The sequence below is a fragment of the Paramisgurnus dabryanus genome, chromosome 6, assembly GCF_030506205.2.
Source record: "Paramisgurnus dabryanus chromosome 6, PD_genome_1.1, whole genome shotgun sequence".
Taxonomy (NCBI): domain Eukaryota; kingdom Metazoa; phylum Chordata; class Actinopteri; order Cypriniformes; family Cobitidae; genus Paramisgurnus; species Paramisgurnus dabryanus.
In genome coordinates, this window is record NC_133342.1 from 19,248,373 (window position 1) to 19,269,655 (window position 21,283).

General features: G+C 34.8%; 1 protein-coding gene across 1 annotated transcript; it reads right to left on the reverse strand.

Moving 5' to 3' along the window:
• Positions 1 to 4,747: 4,747 nt before the first annotated feature.
• Positions 4,748 to 11,778, reverse strand: gata6 (GATA binding protein 6). Its single transcript, XM_065269958.2, has 7 exons — positions 10,832 to 11,778; positions 9,178 to 10,059; positions 8,290 to 8,456; positions 7,722 to 7,847; positions 7,518 to 7,605; positions 7,334 to 7,434; positions 4,748 to 6,788 (listed from the first exon to the last, which is right to left on the reverse strand). The coding sequence occupies exons 2-7, from the start codon at positions 10,010 to 10,012 to the stop codon at positions 6,621 to 6,623; spliced, it is 1,485 nt and encodes a 494-aa protein (XP_065126030.1). The 5' UTR covers positions 10,013 to 10,059; positions 10,832 to 11,778; the 3' UTR covers positions 4,748 to 6,620.
• Positions 11,779 to 21,283: the final 9,505 nt, after the last annotated feature.

Here is a 21,283-nt window from a genome sequence, read left to right on the forward strand (position 1 = left end):
TTGTCATCTAGTGCTCCAAGGAGACACAATCTTCATTGCTTGGTCCAGGGATCATATATTTTCAGTCTTTCAAATATCTGCTCCTCCCTCTGAAAACACTTTGCTAGCCATGAATATTTTGTCTGTGATTTGTTTCTAAAAATCTTTTATTAAGATAATTAGTTTATGTAAAAATAGCATGCGTTGCCTAGAGACCTCAAGTGAAGTTCACACACAGAAATATTTATGGTACATTATTATTATTACATTATTATTTAACTTCACAATTTCGAACTATATGGATTTGGTTACATCCTGATAAAGTTGATACTAGCTGGATGGCAATAGAACAGTGGGAGATGAATTATATCCCTTTAAAGATTATTCCTTTTTTGGTGTCTAGAAGTGATTTAGTTACATTTACTAAAAATACATTAATATTACATACTTTTTCTGCATGGTTAGAATCTCATAAGTTATGCTGTCCTAGCATCATTCCTATTAGATATTTACCACTTTGGGAAAACCCTATTATACCTCATGGCATTGTTGATAATTCCTTAAAAGCATGGGTAAATAATGGTATAAAGATATTAAAAGACCTGTATCACAATGATTTTTTTATGAGCTTTGAATTACTATCCGAGACATATAAATTATCAAAACATAGTTTTTTCAAATATTTGCAAGTTAGACACTGGGTAAAAGAGATCACTTCCCAGACTTTTCCTAAGATTCCTATATCATCACCTTTGGAAAATATTATGATTAATAAAAATGTCTCCTCTCCAAGAGGCATCGTTTCAACAGGATATAGTACAATAACAACTAATTTTATGCCATTCGATAATGCAGGTTTGAAGCAGAGATGGGAAACAGACCTTAATTGTAAATATGACCTGGAAGAATGGGAGAATGTCATGGAAAATATGCAGACATTTTTAATATGTTCTAAAGACAAATACAATTCAATATTTTGCATCGAACATATTTTACTCCTTATAAACTTAATTTGCTAAATAATAGTAAATCTTCTAAATGTCAAAGGTGTAAAACATCCAAAGGCACCTTGCTTCATATGCTTTGGAACTGTCCTGTACTGAATGATTTTTGGGAATACATAATTGGTAATACTTCAAAGATTATAGGTATCCAAATTAGTAAAGATCCTAGAATTTGGATATTAGGAGATATTGATTTAATAGGTTGTTCTCATTATAAAAAGTACTTTTCACTCTTAGCAGGAACTGCCGGAAAAAAATGTATATTAGTGAACTGGAAGTCGATTCAACCCCCATCTAGACAGCAATGGACAAATGAACTTCTTTCATATTGCACCCCCGAGAAAATTCTTTTTAATGTTAGGAAATCTCCAAAGACTTTTAAAAAAATCTGGAACTCGTTTCTGGAACATTTACCTTCACTTACTGCAAATGAAAATTAATATTATTAATGTTTTTTTTTTGTTTTTTTGTTTTTTTTTTTATTTTTGTTTTTTTGTATAGGGAAAAAAATGAAGATTATGATGTTATGTGTATATGTTCTTTACATGCAATCTAAAAGAAAATAAAGCTTTAAAAAAAAAGAAATATTTATGGTATGTTTGGTATTGGGAAAAACATATGGATGTGAGTTTGAAACAGAAATACTCTTTGGTGTTGATATATTGAAAGCTAAATCTTATATTTACATTATAATTCGTTTTTGTATTTCTATTATAGACTACAATAATTAGTTTTGCGTATTTCATTTTTAACAGTTACATTGTACAAAAAATGCAGCATTTTTGTCAACATTTATTTTTTATGCTACTTTAACTTAAAAAATTAAGTTAAACAACATCAACTAGTTTTTATAAGTTATGATAACTATTCACAGGTCAAAACTTAATAATAGGTTGAATTGACTTCCAAAAGTTGTTTAAATTTCATGTAAGCTATTTGTATTAAATAAATAAAATATAATATAAAAATACTTAAAGACAAGAGCAGATACGCATTTTACTTAAACTTTATAGAAATTAATTATTTATATGTGTGGAAAAACAGCCATGGTGTCCCCTTAACTTAAGTGTAAACATGTGTAATATTTTAACATATTATTCAGATGTATTAATAGATGAACAATGTTGTAGTATTTTAATTCATATTTTTTATTTCATAATATAGAACATTTTGCAAGATGTAAAAAACAGAAAGTTGTGTTATAGTCACAAAAAAGTATTAATTTATTTGTGTCCATGGCACGAAATTCAGCTTTATTCGTGCCTTGAGCACGGATGTCTTTTTCATGAATTTCTATAAATAGTTTCTCGTGTCCATGGCACTTTCTTTTTCGTGCATTTTTGCTTATTTTTTTTACCCTATTTTCTTACCATTGTCGCTTGGGGTAAATCCCTTTCTGTTACATTTTTAGACATCCTAACCGAAACCCCAACTCTAACCCCAACTCCAGACGAGAATAGTTTTAAAAGCGAAAGAAAAAACATGTAGAAACCAATACATAAAAGTACATCCTAACCCCAAATCTAACCTTAACCCCAAGCAACAATGATTTAAAAATAGGGGGGAAAAATTTGAAAACAATACATAAAATGACATGAAAAAGAAAGTCGTGCCACTGACACGAAAAACTTTTTATGGAAATTTGTGCGAGTGACACGAAAAAGACATTCGTGCTCAAGGCACGAAAAAAGCTGAATTTCATGCCATGGACACACATAAATTAATAAATTTTTTCGTGACTATAACACGACTTTCGGTGAGATCATGTTATAAAAACGGGTTCAGAAGCACTTCCTGTTGTTTTTAAGTTTTTTAGTTCACATTTATTGTACATTTTGATTCAGTTCTAAAAAATTTTGGTTGTATTTTGTTCTAATATTAATTAATATTAATATTTACTTTAGTGTTAAAAAACTGAAACAGGAAGTGCTTCTAGACCAGTGTTGTTTAAATCTTGCAAAATGGTCTACTTAATTATATGTTCTAGTTAACATATTCCAATTTAATCAACGACATTAAAATGAAACATAACACTTTAAAAAATTCCAACCATAACTCAATGAAGCCATTAAACAATTCAAGCACTATAACAGATTTCTATACAAGATCTCTGTTTTGGTTTTGTGGTTCCCTCCTTATAATATCTGAACATGCAATACCATGTTGAACCACTAGAAATGCTCATTCGCAAAGCGTCTTGCCAAAGGTTGCCACTCCTCATTCTCAATCACAAAGAGAAGAATTTACTCAAATCCTTTACAGATCCCAGCCCCCTATAAACCACATTGCAATATGTCTTATACTCAATGCAGATACCCAGAATGCATCAGGATAAATCTTAATCAGCAATGGAGCTGTAGGTGACAGCAGAAGGCAGATGGAATGTAAAGTGACGTTAACGCAGTCTAACTGAATTCTGTCGGCCTGTGCCAAACCTGTTATTAATGGTGTGAGTTTCAGAGGTTTATGTTTTGGCTGGTACGTCTCTCTGAGGCAAAAAGGGCATATGTAGTTCAAAAGGGCAACAGAGAGCAACTATTTGCTCTGTAAAATTGCTGGTCTGGGCTGGCGTTACTGTGTTGCAATCGACAAACAGAAATAGAAGGAGAATAGCATGTGGAAACAGAGATTCAGTAGATACGATTTTACGTGATACCGTATAAAGAAAATATTGTATCATCCACAGGATTCAATGTAAGAATAGTTGCACTGGCACCTTAAATAGGATGAGCATACTTCAACTTTTGTATTGAATGTATATAATATACGATTATGATAGAGAGCTCACTAATAGAAGAGGTGTTGTGTAAAATGTGTTTATCAGTGACAGGACGTGCAATCTTTATCTTTGACTCCCCAGCACCGCAACGTAGACACGAAGTCACATCAGAGACCTCCAGTCTATTGGATTTGAGCTCATCAATCAGTAGTAAATCAAAGTGCAACTTTGAGGCAAAGATCAGCACATTTATATGTCAAAGTTCACATAAACTAATAATTCATTTGGGCTGGGCTCTGCTTTAGCCAAGATTTTAAACATTGAAACTAAATCTGTTTACATGATCGTGCACTACAATAATGTTTAATAAAATCTAAGATCTACAAGGTCGAACGTGTTAAAATTGTTTGAAGCAATGGTTTTAGTCACTGCCAAAAGTTTGTCTGACTTCTCAAAACTGCATGCTGCACATGCATAATGTAATCATTTTGTTTCAATTGTTATAAAGAAAAAAACAATAATATAACAATGTGCATGAAAAATGTCATTATTAACTGCTGTTGAACTTATTTAGGTATGTATAGATAAATAATTTTAAAACAAAATAAAAGTACACTCTTAAAAATAAAGGGGCTTAAAAGGTTGCCATATAGTATAAAGAATCATTCAGTCAAACATTTGTTAAACAACTATTTCTTTCATTATACATTTTATAATCTAAAAAAACCCTTTCATTATAAATAATCTTTTCTTGAAACAGAAAGGTTATTCAGATGTTACATTTTATTATATTTATTTTTATTTAGCAAAAATGTTTTTTCAATGGCATCTTGAAGCACCTTCATTTTTAAGAGTGTATTTGTGACCCATGAGCAAACATCTAGCTTTGATTCGTAAGCACTTTGTGTAACTCGACGAGAAAATCTATACAAAACAAAGGTTTCTTTTGCTGTTCAAACAAAGCTGATTACATTAAAACATTTCTCTTTTAACATTTTAAAGAAAAATAGCTCAGGCAAAAACACAAACAGTTTAGTAATGGCTCTTATTTATTGTTCCAGTGTTTAAGAACTAAAAAAACAGAATTTAGTTCGTATAGTTTAAACCAAAATAAATCGAACAATAATGTCCTTCTCAACACTCTGTACACTGGAAAAAAGCAGGGAGAGTCAAGGGTTTGAAAACACCCGATCATAAACGTTGTATTACTGATGAAGTCAATGAAAAACACATCATGTACATCAAATGTTTTTGGTAATTACATTAAAATTAAGTCCAGTGGTTGAAAACATTCATGTGAGGAGTATGGAAGAATCGCTCAGCACCTTACAATGCAAGAGGAGGAACACCAGACAATTTTATCGACAGCTGAAAAACAAAATAAATCAAATCTATTCGGGGATCAGAATTATGCCTACAAAACACAACCTTAAAATACAAATACGTTAATTCAAATAAAATAGACACAAACACCCTTTAAGAAACACACTACATTGCTGAAATAAATAATTGTATAAAGACAGGGAATCACAGGGAATGTGGCAAACTGCTTCTTGTGTCATTCACGCAATGTCCCTGTAACACACATGATTGTCAGATTGTCCAAAAATCATCATTCCTCTCACTGTAGTAGAATAATCTGGTGCTTTTAGCAGAAATCATTAAACACGGCTGCTTGTTTATACTTTATTACAAACTAAAATCTCTGAGGCTTTGGGTTGAGACTCAACTCATTCATTAGTTAATTAAACTGGTTGGACATTTCATTGACTTATACATTGTGTCTGTGGCTTAAATTATGACTCAAAAGAAACCTTGTTTCTCTCTAAATGGTCAAATAAATTGTAAAAGCTTTATTACCAGAAAAGTGTATCTGAAACTGAAAGTAAAAAATAAAAATAACATAGCAGACACTGATATTTGCACATCAATGTCATAACTTAGGTAGTCTAAAACAGCAAAACTTTTTTGTAGTTTTGTATTGTAACAAAATATGCATCAGAAAGAAAATCCTGAGTGCTGTTTGTTCTAACAGAGATATTGTGTTGATGCTTTCAGTATTGTGTTTTTATCATATTTTTGCTTTCATTCACATTCAGAACTATGAATGAATTGAATTGATTAGACCATTTTAATTTGAGTGATCTCTACGTGTAATCAAACAAGACATTACAAAAGTTCCTGTGATCTTTCATACCCTGTATTAAACCATCACAAAATAGTTCAATCTTATAAGAGCTTTTTTGTTTTTCTTTTTTTTATAAAGGAAGTGTGCAGATTAGTGAGCTGCATCCACACTGTGATGACATAATGCTTAAAACAAAAAGGCTTCATTCGTTTCTATTCTATTTGGCACAATCTTTATTGACAAATATATGCATTATCCGAACAACTGTAGCTTAGCTTCATTAAATACGTTGGCATTCTTCAGTAAGACGACCTTGGTACTTTATCTTCAATTCCAGTTTCATAAAAGATCATCTATTTTTTTCTCATCAGATCCCCACAATCTGGTCAAAAAACATTGACTTTCCATGATGGGCAAGGTATCCGTTAGCATTAATATGTACAAATCTATTTTCAAAAATAATTTTTGATCCACTTACTCCTGATGAGCATCACACAAGCTGCGAGCTCTGAAGATACCAAAGCCATTTTAAAGCTGACTCTCTCTCTCTCTCGTGTCCTCTAGTGCAGAATGATGCTGAAAGTCTCCATTATGGACATCCAGTCCTAGTATTCCATGGGTGAATCAAAAATTGGAGTATTTTGAACAGATGAAGTCTCTGATCTGGATCATTAACACACCAAGAATGGATGACAGCCCCACACACTGCTAGAACCAGCACAACGCCAAGGGATGCTCAATAAGAGAGCTGAAGGACGGCTCAGTGGCTCCCATCCCACAATGCCATGGTTCAGGCCAAGGCCATAGGGCACCAAGTGTCCCCTCTGACTGAGGTTGCCACGTCAGCTGTGGACGTCAAGCCTACATTCGTGTAGAGACTTTCCTGGCCTGGGTATTTTACCATGGAGCCTGTCGTGCCTGGAACTTCAATTTGGCCCACCAGCGTTGAAGAGTTGACCTGGATCAAACCAGACAATATTAAAATCATGTCTTTAAATGTGAAAGGCCTACACATCTCATTAAAATGTCTAAATGACATAAATGATTGTGAGTAATGCAGTGGTTCTCAAACTTTTTCAGCGTGCGGCCCCCTTTGTGTACGGTGCATTCCTTCGCGGCCCCCCCAAAGAAAATTTATGACAAAAACAGTTCTAAAACTTCACATTTTAATTAAAAAAACATTAAATTATACAAAGTAGTGCTGCCTTATTTTTTTTTAGGTTTAATTTCACAGAATTCATGATAAATTAATGTATTTTATAAAAATGTCTTAAAACTGGGGCCCCCCTGGCACCATCTCGCGGCCCCCCTGGGGGCCCCGGACCCTAGTTTGAGAACCACTGGAGTAATGCACTCAATAATAATAATAAGTATAAAACAATTTTAGCTGCTAGGTTTGTTTAAATGCTGTTTAATGCTGAAATTCGATTTTTTTTGTGTGTGTGTCAACTTTAAGGTATTACAAATGTAGTACTTCAAAAGAGAAAGATTGTATTAACTTACTGATGTCACAGGCACCTGTGTTGATGAAGGACTGTTCTTTGTGCACTCCTCTGAATTAGAGGAGGATGAGGAAGTCGGAGTCATGGGGACTGAACTACTTCCTGTGAATCATTTTAATGGGTTAGATGACCTTGAATACACCAAGATGGAAATGTGCTGAAATGAAAGCTGTTTTATAACATACCAGACGATCCCTTAGTTTTGCTCAGGGCTTTTGGTTTTCTTTTCCTTGTCTGAATACCTTCTTTCTTCATGGCAAGGGGTCGAGGGACCTGAAAACAAAAATTACCTTGAGTTTAGAAATAGCCTAATTCTTTGTCTGTTTTTTAAAATTCCAAAATAATCTATTAAAATGAGCTTTTATTTGCAATATGTTTGTGTAACATACCCCGTGTAATTTTGTGTAAAGTCCACACGCGTTGCACACTGGCTCTCCCTCCGCGTTTCTGCGCCACAGTGTTGTAGTGCTTGTTTGGCAGTTTGCGCAAGAAAGACCCATTCTTCTCGAAGAAGGCTTGAGAAAAAGAAATTTAATGTTAAAAATAAATTATGATAAAACACCCAAAAAAGAGAAAAAAATATAACTTCTCACAGAAAATTTAATTCTGATTGATTTAATATAATTAAGATCTACATTATATTTGCGGAATTTCTTAATTACTTATATATTTACTTAAATGAGCGATAATAACAAGGAGCTCAAATCATTTCATTATTATTATTATTCGTTTATTTTTATTTCCTTTTTATTTCTAATATGAAAATACATAGGCCTACTCATTTTGTAGTCTAAACAACTATTGTCTATTCCCTTATGTAAACTTGAACAGCCAATAAAAATAGGGTTTATTATGGGAGTAGAGCTGTGAAGATGTTTCCAGATAACCTTTGGCTATTGTTTGAAATAAATAGGCAGGAAATTGAGTGGTTAAGTAGTTCGTCGAGTCGGTGCTCACCATTCGCTTCTGAGGTTTAATTAATGGTCGGCTGAGTCCATTCATTTTGCTGTACAGACCGCAGGCGTTACAGAGAAAGTGGCCCGTGCCGTCGCGTCTCCACAGCGGGGTGGACATTGCGCCGCAGTTCACGCACTCGCGACTCTCCATCATTTCATCCAGCAAATCTGTGACACACACACACAGGCAGTTAGCATAACATTTACCATCAACATTCACCATTAACTTGAATGTGCTTGCCAAACTGCACCGACTTAAGACTCAATTTAACATAATAACATTAATAACAGACGTGACATGTCTGCCATGTTTCCCTTCGTTTCTCGGTTTTTAACCTTTAATTTAAAAAATGCTCACTGATAGAGTTTTATTTATATAGGCCCTATAAAATTGATATGACTTGCATATATATAAGTTTAATTTATTCTTTACTGATATTGTTTAATAATTATTTTAACATTTGTAATATGTGATATGTGTAAATGAAAAGTTCTAGCCTATATCATAAATATCAGATATTTTGTTAAAACTTTAAACCCAGCAAACTAAAAATATTAACGTGTTTGTAACAAATTCACATTATTATTCTATTAACTTTTAATAATCCCTACTATTTTAACGTTTAACAAACAACACATTTAGGCCTTATACAATAAAGACTTTAATGCATAACCTACAAAAATAAAATAATAAAAAATACAGCAAATATAATAAATATTGTATATTTGCGTGCACTGTAACATGAATTTTTAAATTAAAATTTAAAGCCTGCTGTATTAACTTGCAATTTGCAAACAAAGATATTCCACAGACAAATGCATGGCTATACGTGAATATAAAAAGTTATAGTCCGAAAAAGACAGCTGACAAATGATAAATATAACATACCTCCGTTTGGTCCCCTAATTGATAGCGGTGCGCTTCTGGATTGCAGGGAATGAATCATGGAGTTCTCAAAGGGTCCTGCTGGCCACGCGGCCGGTAACTGTGGTAGTTGCGGCGCAACATAATATGGACTGGTATAAGATCCACTTATCGGTCGTGAAAGATAGGACTGGTCTCGACTGTTCACAGTCAATGGATGTGTATAGCTGGTATCCCTCGATGTGCCGTTGTTCATCGGCGGACTAGGTGAGTAGTGGAACCGGTTGGAGGTATGTGGACTTCCAGTGCTATAAGACGGGCTTTCCGGCGCGGACTGTGACCAGACCGAGTGACTGCTGACCGCATGGCTCGGCTGCGATGACACGCTGGGTTGTAGGTACGACAAACTCGGTATCATCGTCCCAACTCGAGATGTAGGGACATACACAGGTGAATTAGGGTTGGAGTGCATATAACCGGCCGATGATGAGTCGTTATAACCGGCCTGACTCAGGGTCTGATACATGTCGGTAGGGTCCACAATAAGGCCTCCTTTATGTGCCTCCCTGGTGTGTCCACCTGAGATGATGAGTTTGTTGCTTTGGTCTAAGTCCGTAAAGAGTGTAACGTCGTCTGAACTGGGCAGGGCGTTGTTGGGATGCCCAAAGTGAACGTAGGAGTGTAGGGGCCTCCCCTCCGTGCGTCGGGTTCCCACCGTATCCAGGTGCGTCGGAGGCGGCGATCTCAGCCGCTCCCTCCGGTCAGTGTTCAGGTAGCTTTGCTCAGTCGGAGAGCCTGGGCTGCTGCTGCTGGACACTTCGCGTTTGACCATGGACCAGCTATTATCACCCAGGTCCATCCAGGATCCCTTTAATAGCTCACAGCGTTTGGAAAATTGAAGAGGCACTGGAAATGACAACATAGATTTAATTATCTGCTGTATGGGAAGTGGAGGGATATACAGCAAGAGATATAGAGAACATGTTAACGAAATGGAACGAATTTATAGATATAAAGAGGTAACACTAAAATGTCAAATTTTACTACAATGAAAAGTGCTTGGGGCACCCAACCAACAATTGTTGTAACTGATATCAAACACAATTTCTTAAGGATTTACTTTAATATTTGCGCAAAAGGGAAGACAATCACATTTATAGGCTATACGTGCAATAGTCACTTTTTATCATAGAGCCACAGTTTCTCTTCAGAAATGCGTGATGCTCTGTTACAAACATACCAAAATATTTCATGGTCATAATGGCAGTGTATAACTGTTGTAAAATTGAAGGTTCGGTTATATGACGTGAATGACTGAACAAAACTTTTCCAAGTCATCCCATGCGCACAACCCATGCAGGGCTTTACAATGAAGATCTGAATCCATCGGTGTCATGAGCTCGTCCTCCCACTTGATGTATCATAATTACAAAAAAATTCAACAACGCGTAACAGATAGGAAACAAAACGTAATATGTCTTTGCAAAAAAGTGATAACCACTTGATAAGACCCACAACAGATAAGAGAGAGAGAGAGAGCAAGAGAGAGAGAGAGGGTGCGTAACAAAACAGTGACCGAAATCATTCTTCCCAGCTGGTACCGAGTCCAGCACCAACAGTAAATGTTTAAAAATAAACTTATAAGATGAAATATTTGGTAAGAAAAGTCATTACTAACCTATTGGTGGTTTGCCATAAGTTGGTGTTCGCAGGCTCCAGCGGTTATGTGGTGGCAGCTCCTGAAGAACATTAGGAATGGAAGTTCTCCCTTCACTCGTGACGATGTTTAAGAGAGGAGGCGCCTCCTGTTGCTCCGAGACTCTGATTGGATTCTAGCTTGAGCAAACACATCTGCTCGACAGGGGTGCTGCTCTTCACTTTCCACCTTACTTATGTTTTCATGTCCTTGATGGCCAGTGGGAAACGCAAGCTTTATATATCAAACTGCATTTTGGAAGGAAAACTTTTAATTGCTTCAGGGAATTTTATTAAGGCAAAGAAATATTTTCTTCCGGGAGTTTTTTTTTAATACTAACAAACAGTGAAACACAGTGAATAATAAAAAATGAATAAATTGTTCAAATGTGACATTCAAAAATTGACGGTATTTAAAGTATAACTATGTAATTTATAGCATTTTTACTACTTTTATCATATACCATGCGGAGTGCTCGAGCTTTCCGTATAACCAGTTTAAGTCTTTGACATTTATGGACTATACATTAAAGTCTAAAAATAGGCTATATACTATTGCATTTTCGATTGTAAAAATCCTAATCGTTATTTAAATAATGCCAATCTCTTCGGAATTATATTTTGGGCAATAATTGTTTTATTCTATGTCCTGATGTTTCTTTATTATGAAAGAGAGTAATAAAATCATTTTTTTTTTATTTGAAGTTGAACATTGTCTGCAAATGTCGGTCGTTGCTAATTAGTTCATCTAAGACGATGGGTCATCGTTTAGGATTGTAAAGGACTACACAAACACCCAGCGGGCAATAGGCATTACTGAGTACTTCACTTTGAACAGGTGATAATTCATTCAAGCAGAATATACATTGTATTGTGACATGATCAGGTGTTGGACGAAGTCAATTGGATTAATCATTGTAGAAGTCTTGATGTTTTTTTTTCTTTCCCCAATGTTATCTAAACAAAGATTTAAAAAAAAAAAAAGTCAATTATTTTTCAGAAAAGCTTTTCATCTGTTCAAGCTGTTAATACAATTCAATAAGCTTTACAGGCATATACAATAAATACAACATATAGTAATTGTAAAAAAGTCATTTTAAATAATGTTATCCGCTAAAAAAACATTTTACATGGAAATAAATACAATTTTATTTGTATTTACATTTTACGATAAGGTTGCATTTGTTAACTTCAGTAAATGTATGAGCTAACGTGAAAAATCCAATATAGTTTTTTTTATCATTTATTTATCTTTGTTAATGTTTGTTAATGACAATACAGTTATTCATGTTAGTTTATGGTGCAACTTTTGTATTCGTAACTGCTGAAATTAACATAAACTAAGATTAATAAATGCTGTAGAAGTATTGTTCATTCATGCGAACGTATGCCACCAAAATTTAAGTAGTTTATATTACTTTACCATTCTTTATTTTTATTTTTTTTAACATTTCCTTGTATATGGATGTTAAATGTATAGTTTTTTAAAACGATTTTATTCCCCTTAAGTTTCCATTGCAGAACTTCCGCTCTCTTGTTTCTGTATGAGAAAAAAAAATATAAGTGCAATGTAAATGGGGGATAAAAACATAATTCATTTGCATCGGCTCATTTGCAGTACGGACGCTATCCAGACAATTTCCATAGGAGTGTGTGAATGCCTGATCCGGGCGTCAGTCTGCTGTCTGTCCTGTAGTGATTTGACAGATGAGCCATGATGTGTGTCTGTCTGATAATAAAGATCCACAAAGATAGTGGCATCAAATTGTCTGCCGTCTTTACAAGAGATAATCAGATTTTACATGTTATAGGAAACGGTCCAAATCATATCATGTATATCAGAATTTAGGAGATTTTTAAATAATATGCATTTTCTTTAGAACCAATCACAATAATTCTTCTCGCTGATTTTGCTGCAGTAAGCTATAATAATATATGCATATTATAATAGTATAGTATATAAACACATATATAATGTCGTAACTAAGGAATATAAAATTAAGTTAATTTAACTATCAACAACAAATAAAAAACTATAATAACCTATTTAAATTATTAATACAACTAGAATAAATAATACAATAAACAATACATTTTCTGCTTAATATGCATGCAGTAATCTATTGAAAATTAATTTTTAATGTACAATTTTAAATGATCATGTAGGTTAATTTGCCTTACAAATAAACCAGAACCGAGGCAATATAAGTATTCCCATGTAAATAAGTGAAATATGGTAAGCAAGGCGGTTTCAATCAAGGCACAAACATTTTTATAATAGTGTAGGCCTACAACGCTCACAAAATAAATCGAAATTATCTCTACAACCGGCTGTTTATTATTTTGAAACGAAAAAGCAAATATAACATCACCGCTAATTGAAATTAGGTATCAGATCAATAAACAGAAAAGAGTTTTTAAAAAATCAGATTTCTATGAAAATCACAGTTTAAATGTAGGCTATTTACAGTAAGGCGGCTTTCCAACAATATGCATTATGCTTTCACACTATTTAATACTTTCTAGGCCACAGCAAAGTTGGTCTTTATCAAAGTGTCTCATGCGTACTTTGACCTCACAATGTAAAAACGAATTCAACGAGCACAATAGGGACGCAATTAATGTTTGTGCCAATAAAGTCTCTTAAACAGATAAAGGAACCGCACGGATTAATGACTCAAAGACAATATTCAAACAACAAGAATATAAAAACATCATTATTATTATTAATAATAATAATAATTAATATTATTGTTTTCTCGTTGAAAAAATGTCTGTGGGCTTTATTGGCGTTTGTATTATTATTTGTCTCACATACGAATTACAGAAAATACATATATTAATTATTAACCACCTCCATTAATCTAGTGAAAAATTAAATAAATAACTTAACTATTTAATATTTTTAAGAAATCTATCAAAAATATTTTTCATATAGTGTCAATTTTTTCCCATTTGATAGATGGCTCAAGCAGAGTAAAGAAGGAATGTGATTAATATGTGCCATATTTGCTATTGGCTCATTCAGTTCAGATACAATGTTTCTTTTAGCCCTACCACTGCTGAATTAATTTGTTTTGTGTTGTTTTACATGAATGATGATGAAGTGATGAAAACCACATAAGCTCTAGTGACATATTGTAAGATGGGGTGTTGGTTTTCCCTGGAAAAACAGTCATTCACTGCACATATGAAGTCAAGCTCATGCAGTGAATAGTCACAACAAATAAGACGTAACAAAGTTGATGTAATAACAAAAAGAAAATGCTGTTGAAGGCTCTTAACTTTCAATATTAACATATTAATTATTAAAAAAATAATTCCACCTTCATCCTGTTTGTCTATTAAAATGATCTATTAACTTGGTTTATGACGGATGTGCTCATATTTTTATGCCTGGTACTGCCTTCTCCATTTGAACTAAGAGCCAGAGACTGTCACATATTCAGAAAGACAGTCAGAGGAATATATGCTGCTGTTTGCAATAGTGGATGATTAAACAAGGTGTAAAAGCAACCTTTGTTTGTATGTGTGTGTGAGTGTGTGGGAGAGGCCTTCGATAGTAAACGTGTTAACAACCTTCTCACAGACCTCTGGTCACACCCAGTTGGGAGTCATGAGGTGTAGCACTGTCGTGACTGCATTTCTGTATTTCTCTTCTACTTTTAGTGCAGCTGTGAGATAAATTTTGTAAATATACAGAAGAACCGAAGTGTAGAGGAAGTACAAAAGAGTGAACACTGCTTTTTTTGTTGAGCCCTGTGACAGTATTTGCATGTATTTTTATATTATATTAATTTACAATACTTGGACTTTGAACTTGTAGGTGCTCTGCCTTCCCTGAAACTGCGTGTTTGCTCAACTGTGCATTAATGTTGCATCATTGTTCTTTAAAAAAATAAAAATACTAAAAGCCGTCATTTATCCCCACTTCAGTAAAAAGTTTAAGAGGTAAGAGTACCGTTAGGTGCAAAGAATATTTAAAGCATGTACAGACCTCTATAGTCACTAAACACAAAAGTTCTTATGTTGGAACAACAAAAAATGCTGGGTTGTTATTGGACAAAACACACTAATGATTATGAATAAAAAATTTATTAATTTCTAAATCCACAAGGAAGATTCACCATAGGCTGCTTGGCGAGGGAGAGCAAGGAGAAGTCAAGCACATCAGATGACCCATTAGAGACAAAGAACTGGGATTACAAATAATAGCCCCAGTCATCTGACATCTAAAATGGTCAAGAAAATATTTGAGATTCAACTGATCAGTTGTTAAGACCGGTTTATCTTTGCTTTATATACCACAGATACATAAAAAATGCTGGGTTGTAATTTTAATCATTGTTGGGTCAAATATAAAGTTTTTTGGGTTCATTTAAACCAATGGCTGGGTTTGTCTCTTTATGACCCAACATTGGATCTAATAACTTAATATTTGACCAATATTTGACCAAACAATGGGTTAAAATAACACAGCATTTTGGGTCGTAACAACTCAGCATAGGTTTAGGTTACAACCCAATGGATGGGTTTGTCATTTTTTGACCCATTTTTTAGAGTTTAGGGAGAAGTTTCTATTTCCTTGTCATTGTATGAATTAAATACAAGTTGCAATACAATTATCTAATGCTATCATCTCCAAATAACATTGTCAATGTTATTGCACTAAATGGTTTTTGTGTCAAATACCACAGCAGCCATGCAACTGTGCGGCCCACCCTATCACATTGTGCACCCAACAAGGGGTCCTGAACCAGAGGTTGAGAACCATGTAATAACCATGTCTAGCTTTACAAAACTGATAATAACTTTATTTCACTGAGAATTTCTAGTACACCTGCTCTTTTATAAACTCTGTGAACAGAAGGTGATATCCCTATTTTGAGTGTGACTCATCGTTGATAGCACAAAGAGAAATCAATATGTTTTAGGCACTGTGGTCTGTGTCCACTTCTGAAACTGCCCTCCAAAAATAAAGCCATATGAAGCTCATGTTCTTTTGGCCCTGTTGTTTTTTCCAAACGCTGTCCAATCAGCCTCCATCCTGTTGGGCTGTGCCTGTGTTATGTCTGGGGGGGAAGGTCAGCTTTGTGGTACAGACTGTGGTTTTCCCTGAATCAGCTGTTTCAGCGCCAGTGGACGTTATCTGCGTCTATTCTGACACTTGCCACATCACTGGGGCCTGAGAGCTGGTGATATCTCTGTCATATACGAGACGCTTCAATGGTGGTCCTGATTTTGTTTGGTGGATACTGTGGGAAGATTTACTGATATTTGACATTGTGTGATTGTCATGAAATGTTTGTCAATACTGCCTTATACAAAAGGCATGTGATTTTATTATATAACAAATGCACGGTTTTGTTTTCCAGACAAAAAAATGAAAAGAAAGTGAAAGATATGACACTTTCATGTAGAAATGAAGGATAACATTGGAACAAAGCTCTTATATACTGTACAATATTGCATAGTGTGTAATTTTACTGTAACTCATTTTGAAATCGGCTATCTTTTATTTAATACTTCAAGCAAGTAATCTGGAAGGTAATAAGAAGGTAATAACTAACCAATGGTCCAAAGAAATTCATTTTGCATAATTTTTGCACTTTTGCTAGTGAGGTAAAAAATTATACACTTTACCTTGTGAATGTTTTTTTTTATTATTAAAAATTAAAATAAAGTTGCTCAGAATGGTTTTAAACACTAAATGCGGAGTTATTTTTAACCCAATGTGGGTCAAAAAAGAATTTACCTAAGCTGGGGTGCGTATCCCAAAAGCATCGTTAGCCAAATACTGTCGTACGTTTTGTCGTTACTGACAAAGTTCAACTATTTGGTGTTTCCTGCAAGTTCAAACAAATTTTCGCAAGCTCCTTCGCAAAATTGTGTGGTTTGAACGACAGCTCTTCACCTGTCTTTAGAAGCATCGTTCCTTGTTATTACAATATATAGACTTACGTTGATTATGCTTTTCAACAAAATAAGCAAAAAAACCATTTAGTGCATTCTATATCCATCATTCTAAATAAATAAAATTTTTTACGCCTTTAAGTATGCGTAGATATGAGCTTTAAGACCCTGGGGAATCCCTGTGAGAAGTCAATAAGAGGGAGCTTGCACGTGAATTAATATCTTTAATTAAACAACAAAAAACAAAATCAGTCGATGCAATGTGCATTATTTGCATCTGCCATTAAATTGATTTAAACAGATTAATTAGTACTCCACCAACATGGTTCAAACGACGAATGTGCGACAAAGTTACTATGTTTTCGGGAAACAGTCTTGACTAGGTAGTTAGTTTCTCCATTTATGCATGGTACTATGGTGGTTCAGCAGCAAGTAACGTTGTTGCTCGGAAACGCATCCCTGCTAGGTGATAATTTAAAGGGGACATATCATGAAAATCTGACTTTTCCATGTTTAAGTGCTATAATTGGGTCCCCAGTGTGTCTATCAACGTAAAAAAGAACAACCCAGTAGCTTAGTTTTTGTAAACCATTCTTTGCAAGCATGTGAAAAAATAGGTAATTGAAATTTGACTCCCCTTGTGATGTCAAAAGGGGATATACCGCCCCTTAATTTGCACCGACACTGCCATTTAGTGCAGAGATCAACTCATTTGCATTTAAAAGGACAAACATTTTTGCTCACACCTACAAAGTGGCAATTTATGGTATTTTGAGCAAGAACTTAAGATAGGTACTCTGTGGACACCAAATATTTATTTGACATCTTAAAAAAAAGTTTTTGCTGCATATTTTTACAGTGTGGGTTAATTTAACCCTAATTTTACCGGGTTGAGCATTTTTGAGTGTGTAAGCAGTCACTTTTTGTACTATCGATATCCTGCATTTCTACATTAAATAAGAGCTGTAATACCTCAAACACTATCTTTCCATTTATTTGTATGGAGAACAGAGCTGGGCACGTTGGTTATGATAACATTCCTTTTTGATCCATGGATCGAGGTATTAACAAAGATGGCCACTGTGATATGACACAAATGCAACTTGCCCTTCTGACCTGAATGTACATATGCTTCACAAAATTGGCAGAATCTTTCTCACTGTACGTGCCATGATCTTGAGCATGCTCACAGACCCATGCAGCTTAGATCGTCCGAGGGTATGTTTGAGCAGGAAAAACATACGGATTTTACATTCTCCAAATATGTTTTTATCAGATCATCAAACAGTCAAACACTGCTTATACTTTTTGTACCAGGCACTGTATGCATTTACTCATGGCGGAAATAAATGGGTCTGGATTCGCTCCATACTTGCACAAAAAGAGAGATACAATGCACCACTTACCTCTCCCACACTTACACTGTTTTTGTTTTGTCATATTTCAATACAAGTGCCCAGACTGCTGTACTATCAGGTTTGGTGTGTTTGTTTTCAAAAAGGCATCCAAGGTCTCGAAGAAGCGGAACTTGGGAAGGGGAATTGTATCAGGCAGGTCTGCTGTATGTATAATGCTAACATTGTGAGAGGGTTTCAGTGGCGTGGGAGATTCAAAGTTTCTGCTGCAGAAAGATTTACAGCACTTCCATGAAATGTCTCTGTTGCACATTTGCAGACCATTAGTACTCCAACTTACTTTCAATAAAATTTTAAAAAAGAACCCTAATTCTTGCAAGTGGACATCTCGAGGCACATGAAAAGTAAAAGTGACGTAATTGTCAAGTAAGATAGTCCATACTCAAAATGTGACCTCTGTGATGTTCTAGGCAGATATGGCTAGGAACTATACTCTCATTCTGGCGTAATAATCAAGGACTTTGCTGCCATAAAATGGCTGCAAGAGGCGCAATGATATTACGCACTGCCCAAAAGTAGTAAGGGGACTATTTTCGGCTGCGGCGCAATATCATGCAATGTCACTACAGAACAGTCAAGTTTTAAATCTGAAAAATATCGAAACTCTGAGGTCATTTTTTGCGCGATGCTAATGATCTAATCATATTCAATGGATTATGTTAAAGGACAAGTTCGGTATTTTACACTTAAAGCCCTGTTTTCAGATTGTTTGTGATGAAATAGAACGGTTTTGACTGAAATTTGGACATATGATGCTGGCCCAAGAATTTTTGGGTGTTTGTTATATCCCCCTCCCACCAACATCTACAATGGGTGTATAGGTGCACTGGAACAATCCTTCCTAAAATGCATTAAACTTTCGTTTACAAGGACATAAAAACTCACCGAGTGGTCAGGGGTGTTCACTGATATGCTCACACAAAAATCGCTGCAAAAGATGCTTTCCAACAGGTTTTATCGTAGTTTTTGTCCAACTCCATTGACTTGTATTAGATGTGCTGTGAGGTACGGTATTACTCCGCTGCCAGGAACTTTGTTTGTATTCTTGCAATTGGCAAATGCGGATTATCGCCACCAACTGGGCTGGAGTGTCTATTATTCAAACTCTCAACGGAAGAATATACGGGTGTGAGGCATTTGGAAAAAGAGGTCCACAAGTTTACAACGAATGGTAAAACAGCTGTTGGAAAGCATCTTTTGCAGGGATTTTTGTGTGAGCATATCAGTGAACACCCCTGACCACTCGGTGAGTTTCACGTCTTTGTAAACTAAAGTTTAATGCATTTTAGGAAGGATTGTTCCAGTGCATCTATTCAGCTATTGTAGAGGTAGTGGGTGATACAACAGAAACCAAAAATCCTCGGGCAAGCGTCATATGTCCAAATTTTAGTCAAAACCTTTCTATTTCATCATAAACAATCTGAAAACAGGGCTTTAAGTGTAAAATACCGAACTTGTCCTTTAAGACATGCTAAAAGTGGTACCGCCAGACCCGCTGATTTTTTTTCAAGTTGGCTAATTGGTATGAATTTGTACAAAGTTAATTCTGCACAAACGCATGATTATCAGGAAAAAAAACAATAACAAAATCCCACCTTTACCCTCGACGTCATAGGGGCAAAGGCAAATCCTACAAAAATGTATGAATGTTGTCAGCCAACCACATGAAATATGTACGAATTGCCATGAGATAATGTTGGATAGCTTTGTGAGAAACAAACTAAAATGCAAGTCAGTCCTTTTATTTCTTATAAATCTTGCATTCTTCTGTAGCTCTAAAATAATGGTGGTGCATTTTTAAACTTGACTTTTAGGTGCATTGTGCCAAACAGTTTACAGCATGTAATGTTATCTACCGTTTTAAATAAATATAATCCATTTAAAATAAATAGTTCCTATTTCCATTGGTGGTAAAATTGTAGAGAAATACTTAAATCAGCTAGTGGCTGCTGCCTTACTATGTGTACCTAGCATGTGTTTAATTCCTGTCAATCAAAATCCTCTGGTCCTCATAACAAGTTAACGAGAAGTGAGGAACCAGCATGATCTGCTCCACCTACCCCATCAAGACCCCCCAGTGTCCTAGACTTCATCCCTACTGCTTTAAAACACCCTCCATTACTGCCCCCCTCAATCATTGAAGCCTGTTTGTTTTGATAGTCTGATACATAGACCTGGTCCCCTTTGGAGATTCAGGTTTGAAGAGAACAAGAAGACAACAAGACGTAAAGTCTGTGCTGAGAGGCAGAGGTTCTCCAAACGTCGAAGAAGAGAGATTCCAAAAACAAGATATGCAACAACTCAGATTAATGGAGACGGCAAGAGGTCTTATCTTCTTTGTTGTGTCCTGCAATGAGCTTGAAAATTCATAGTTATAACTAAACAAAAAGAGAGATATGATTTACTTTAACGTCAATTTGTAAATTATCTTATCGTTGGTAAAAGTATCGCATTATGACGTAGACTTTTTCAATTGGGATAAGTTGTTAACTGGAATTATAACTGGAATAAGTGGAATTATAATTGCTGGAATTATAATGGCTTCTGCTTGTTAAAAAATTATCAATGTCTACAACATTATTTATATTCATTAATAATAAATTATTCAGATAATAGATACGTTTAAACCTATATAAATTTATAAGTGTACTGTATATTTTAGGTGCTATACTGTTGTTTGCCATTTGTTTTAAGTTAACAGTTATTTTTAATAAACGTTTGTTCTTCTTTTAATAGTCATGCGTTGTGACATTTTTGAAAGTTAAAATTAGAATAAATGTGAAAAAAATAGATTTTTTTTCCCAAAACAGTATCAATGCCAGGTATCGTTTGACACACAGGACACATCAACATACATGCCATCTTTATTATTTTGATAATAATGTGGCCAACTGGGGCAAAACCAAACAAAACCCAAAGATCTGGAAATTTCAAGACCAAACTCAAACTTGCAGAACCAATATACACATGCTTAACTGCTAGGTCCCGCCTTAAGAATAAGGATTTTTCGATCGTAAACGGTAACTTTTTATGCAGTTTGGCTATGCCAACACGACAACAGCGTTTTGGGGTCCTGAAAACGCAAACTTTTAATGAGTTTCAAACTG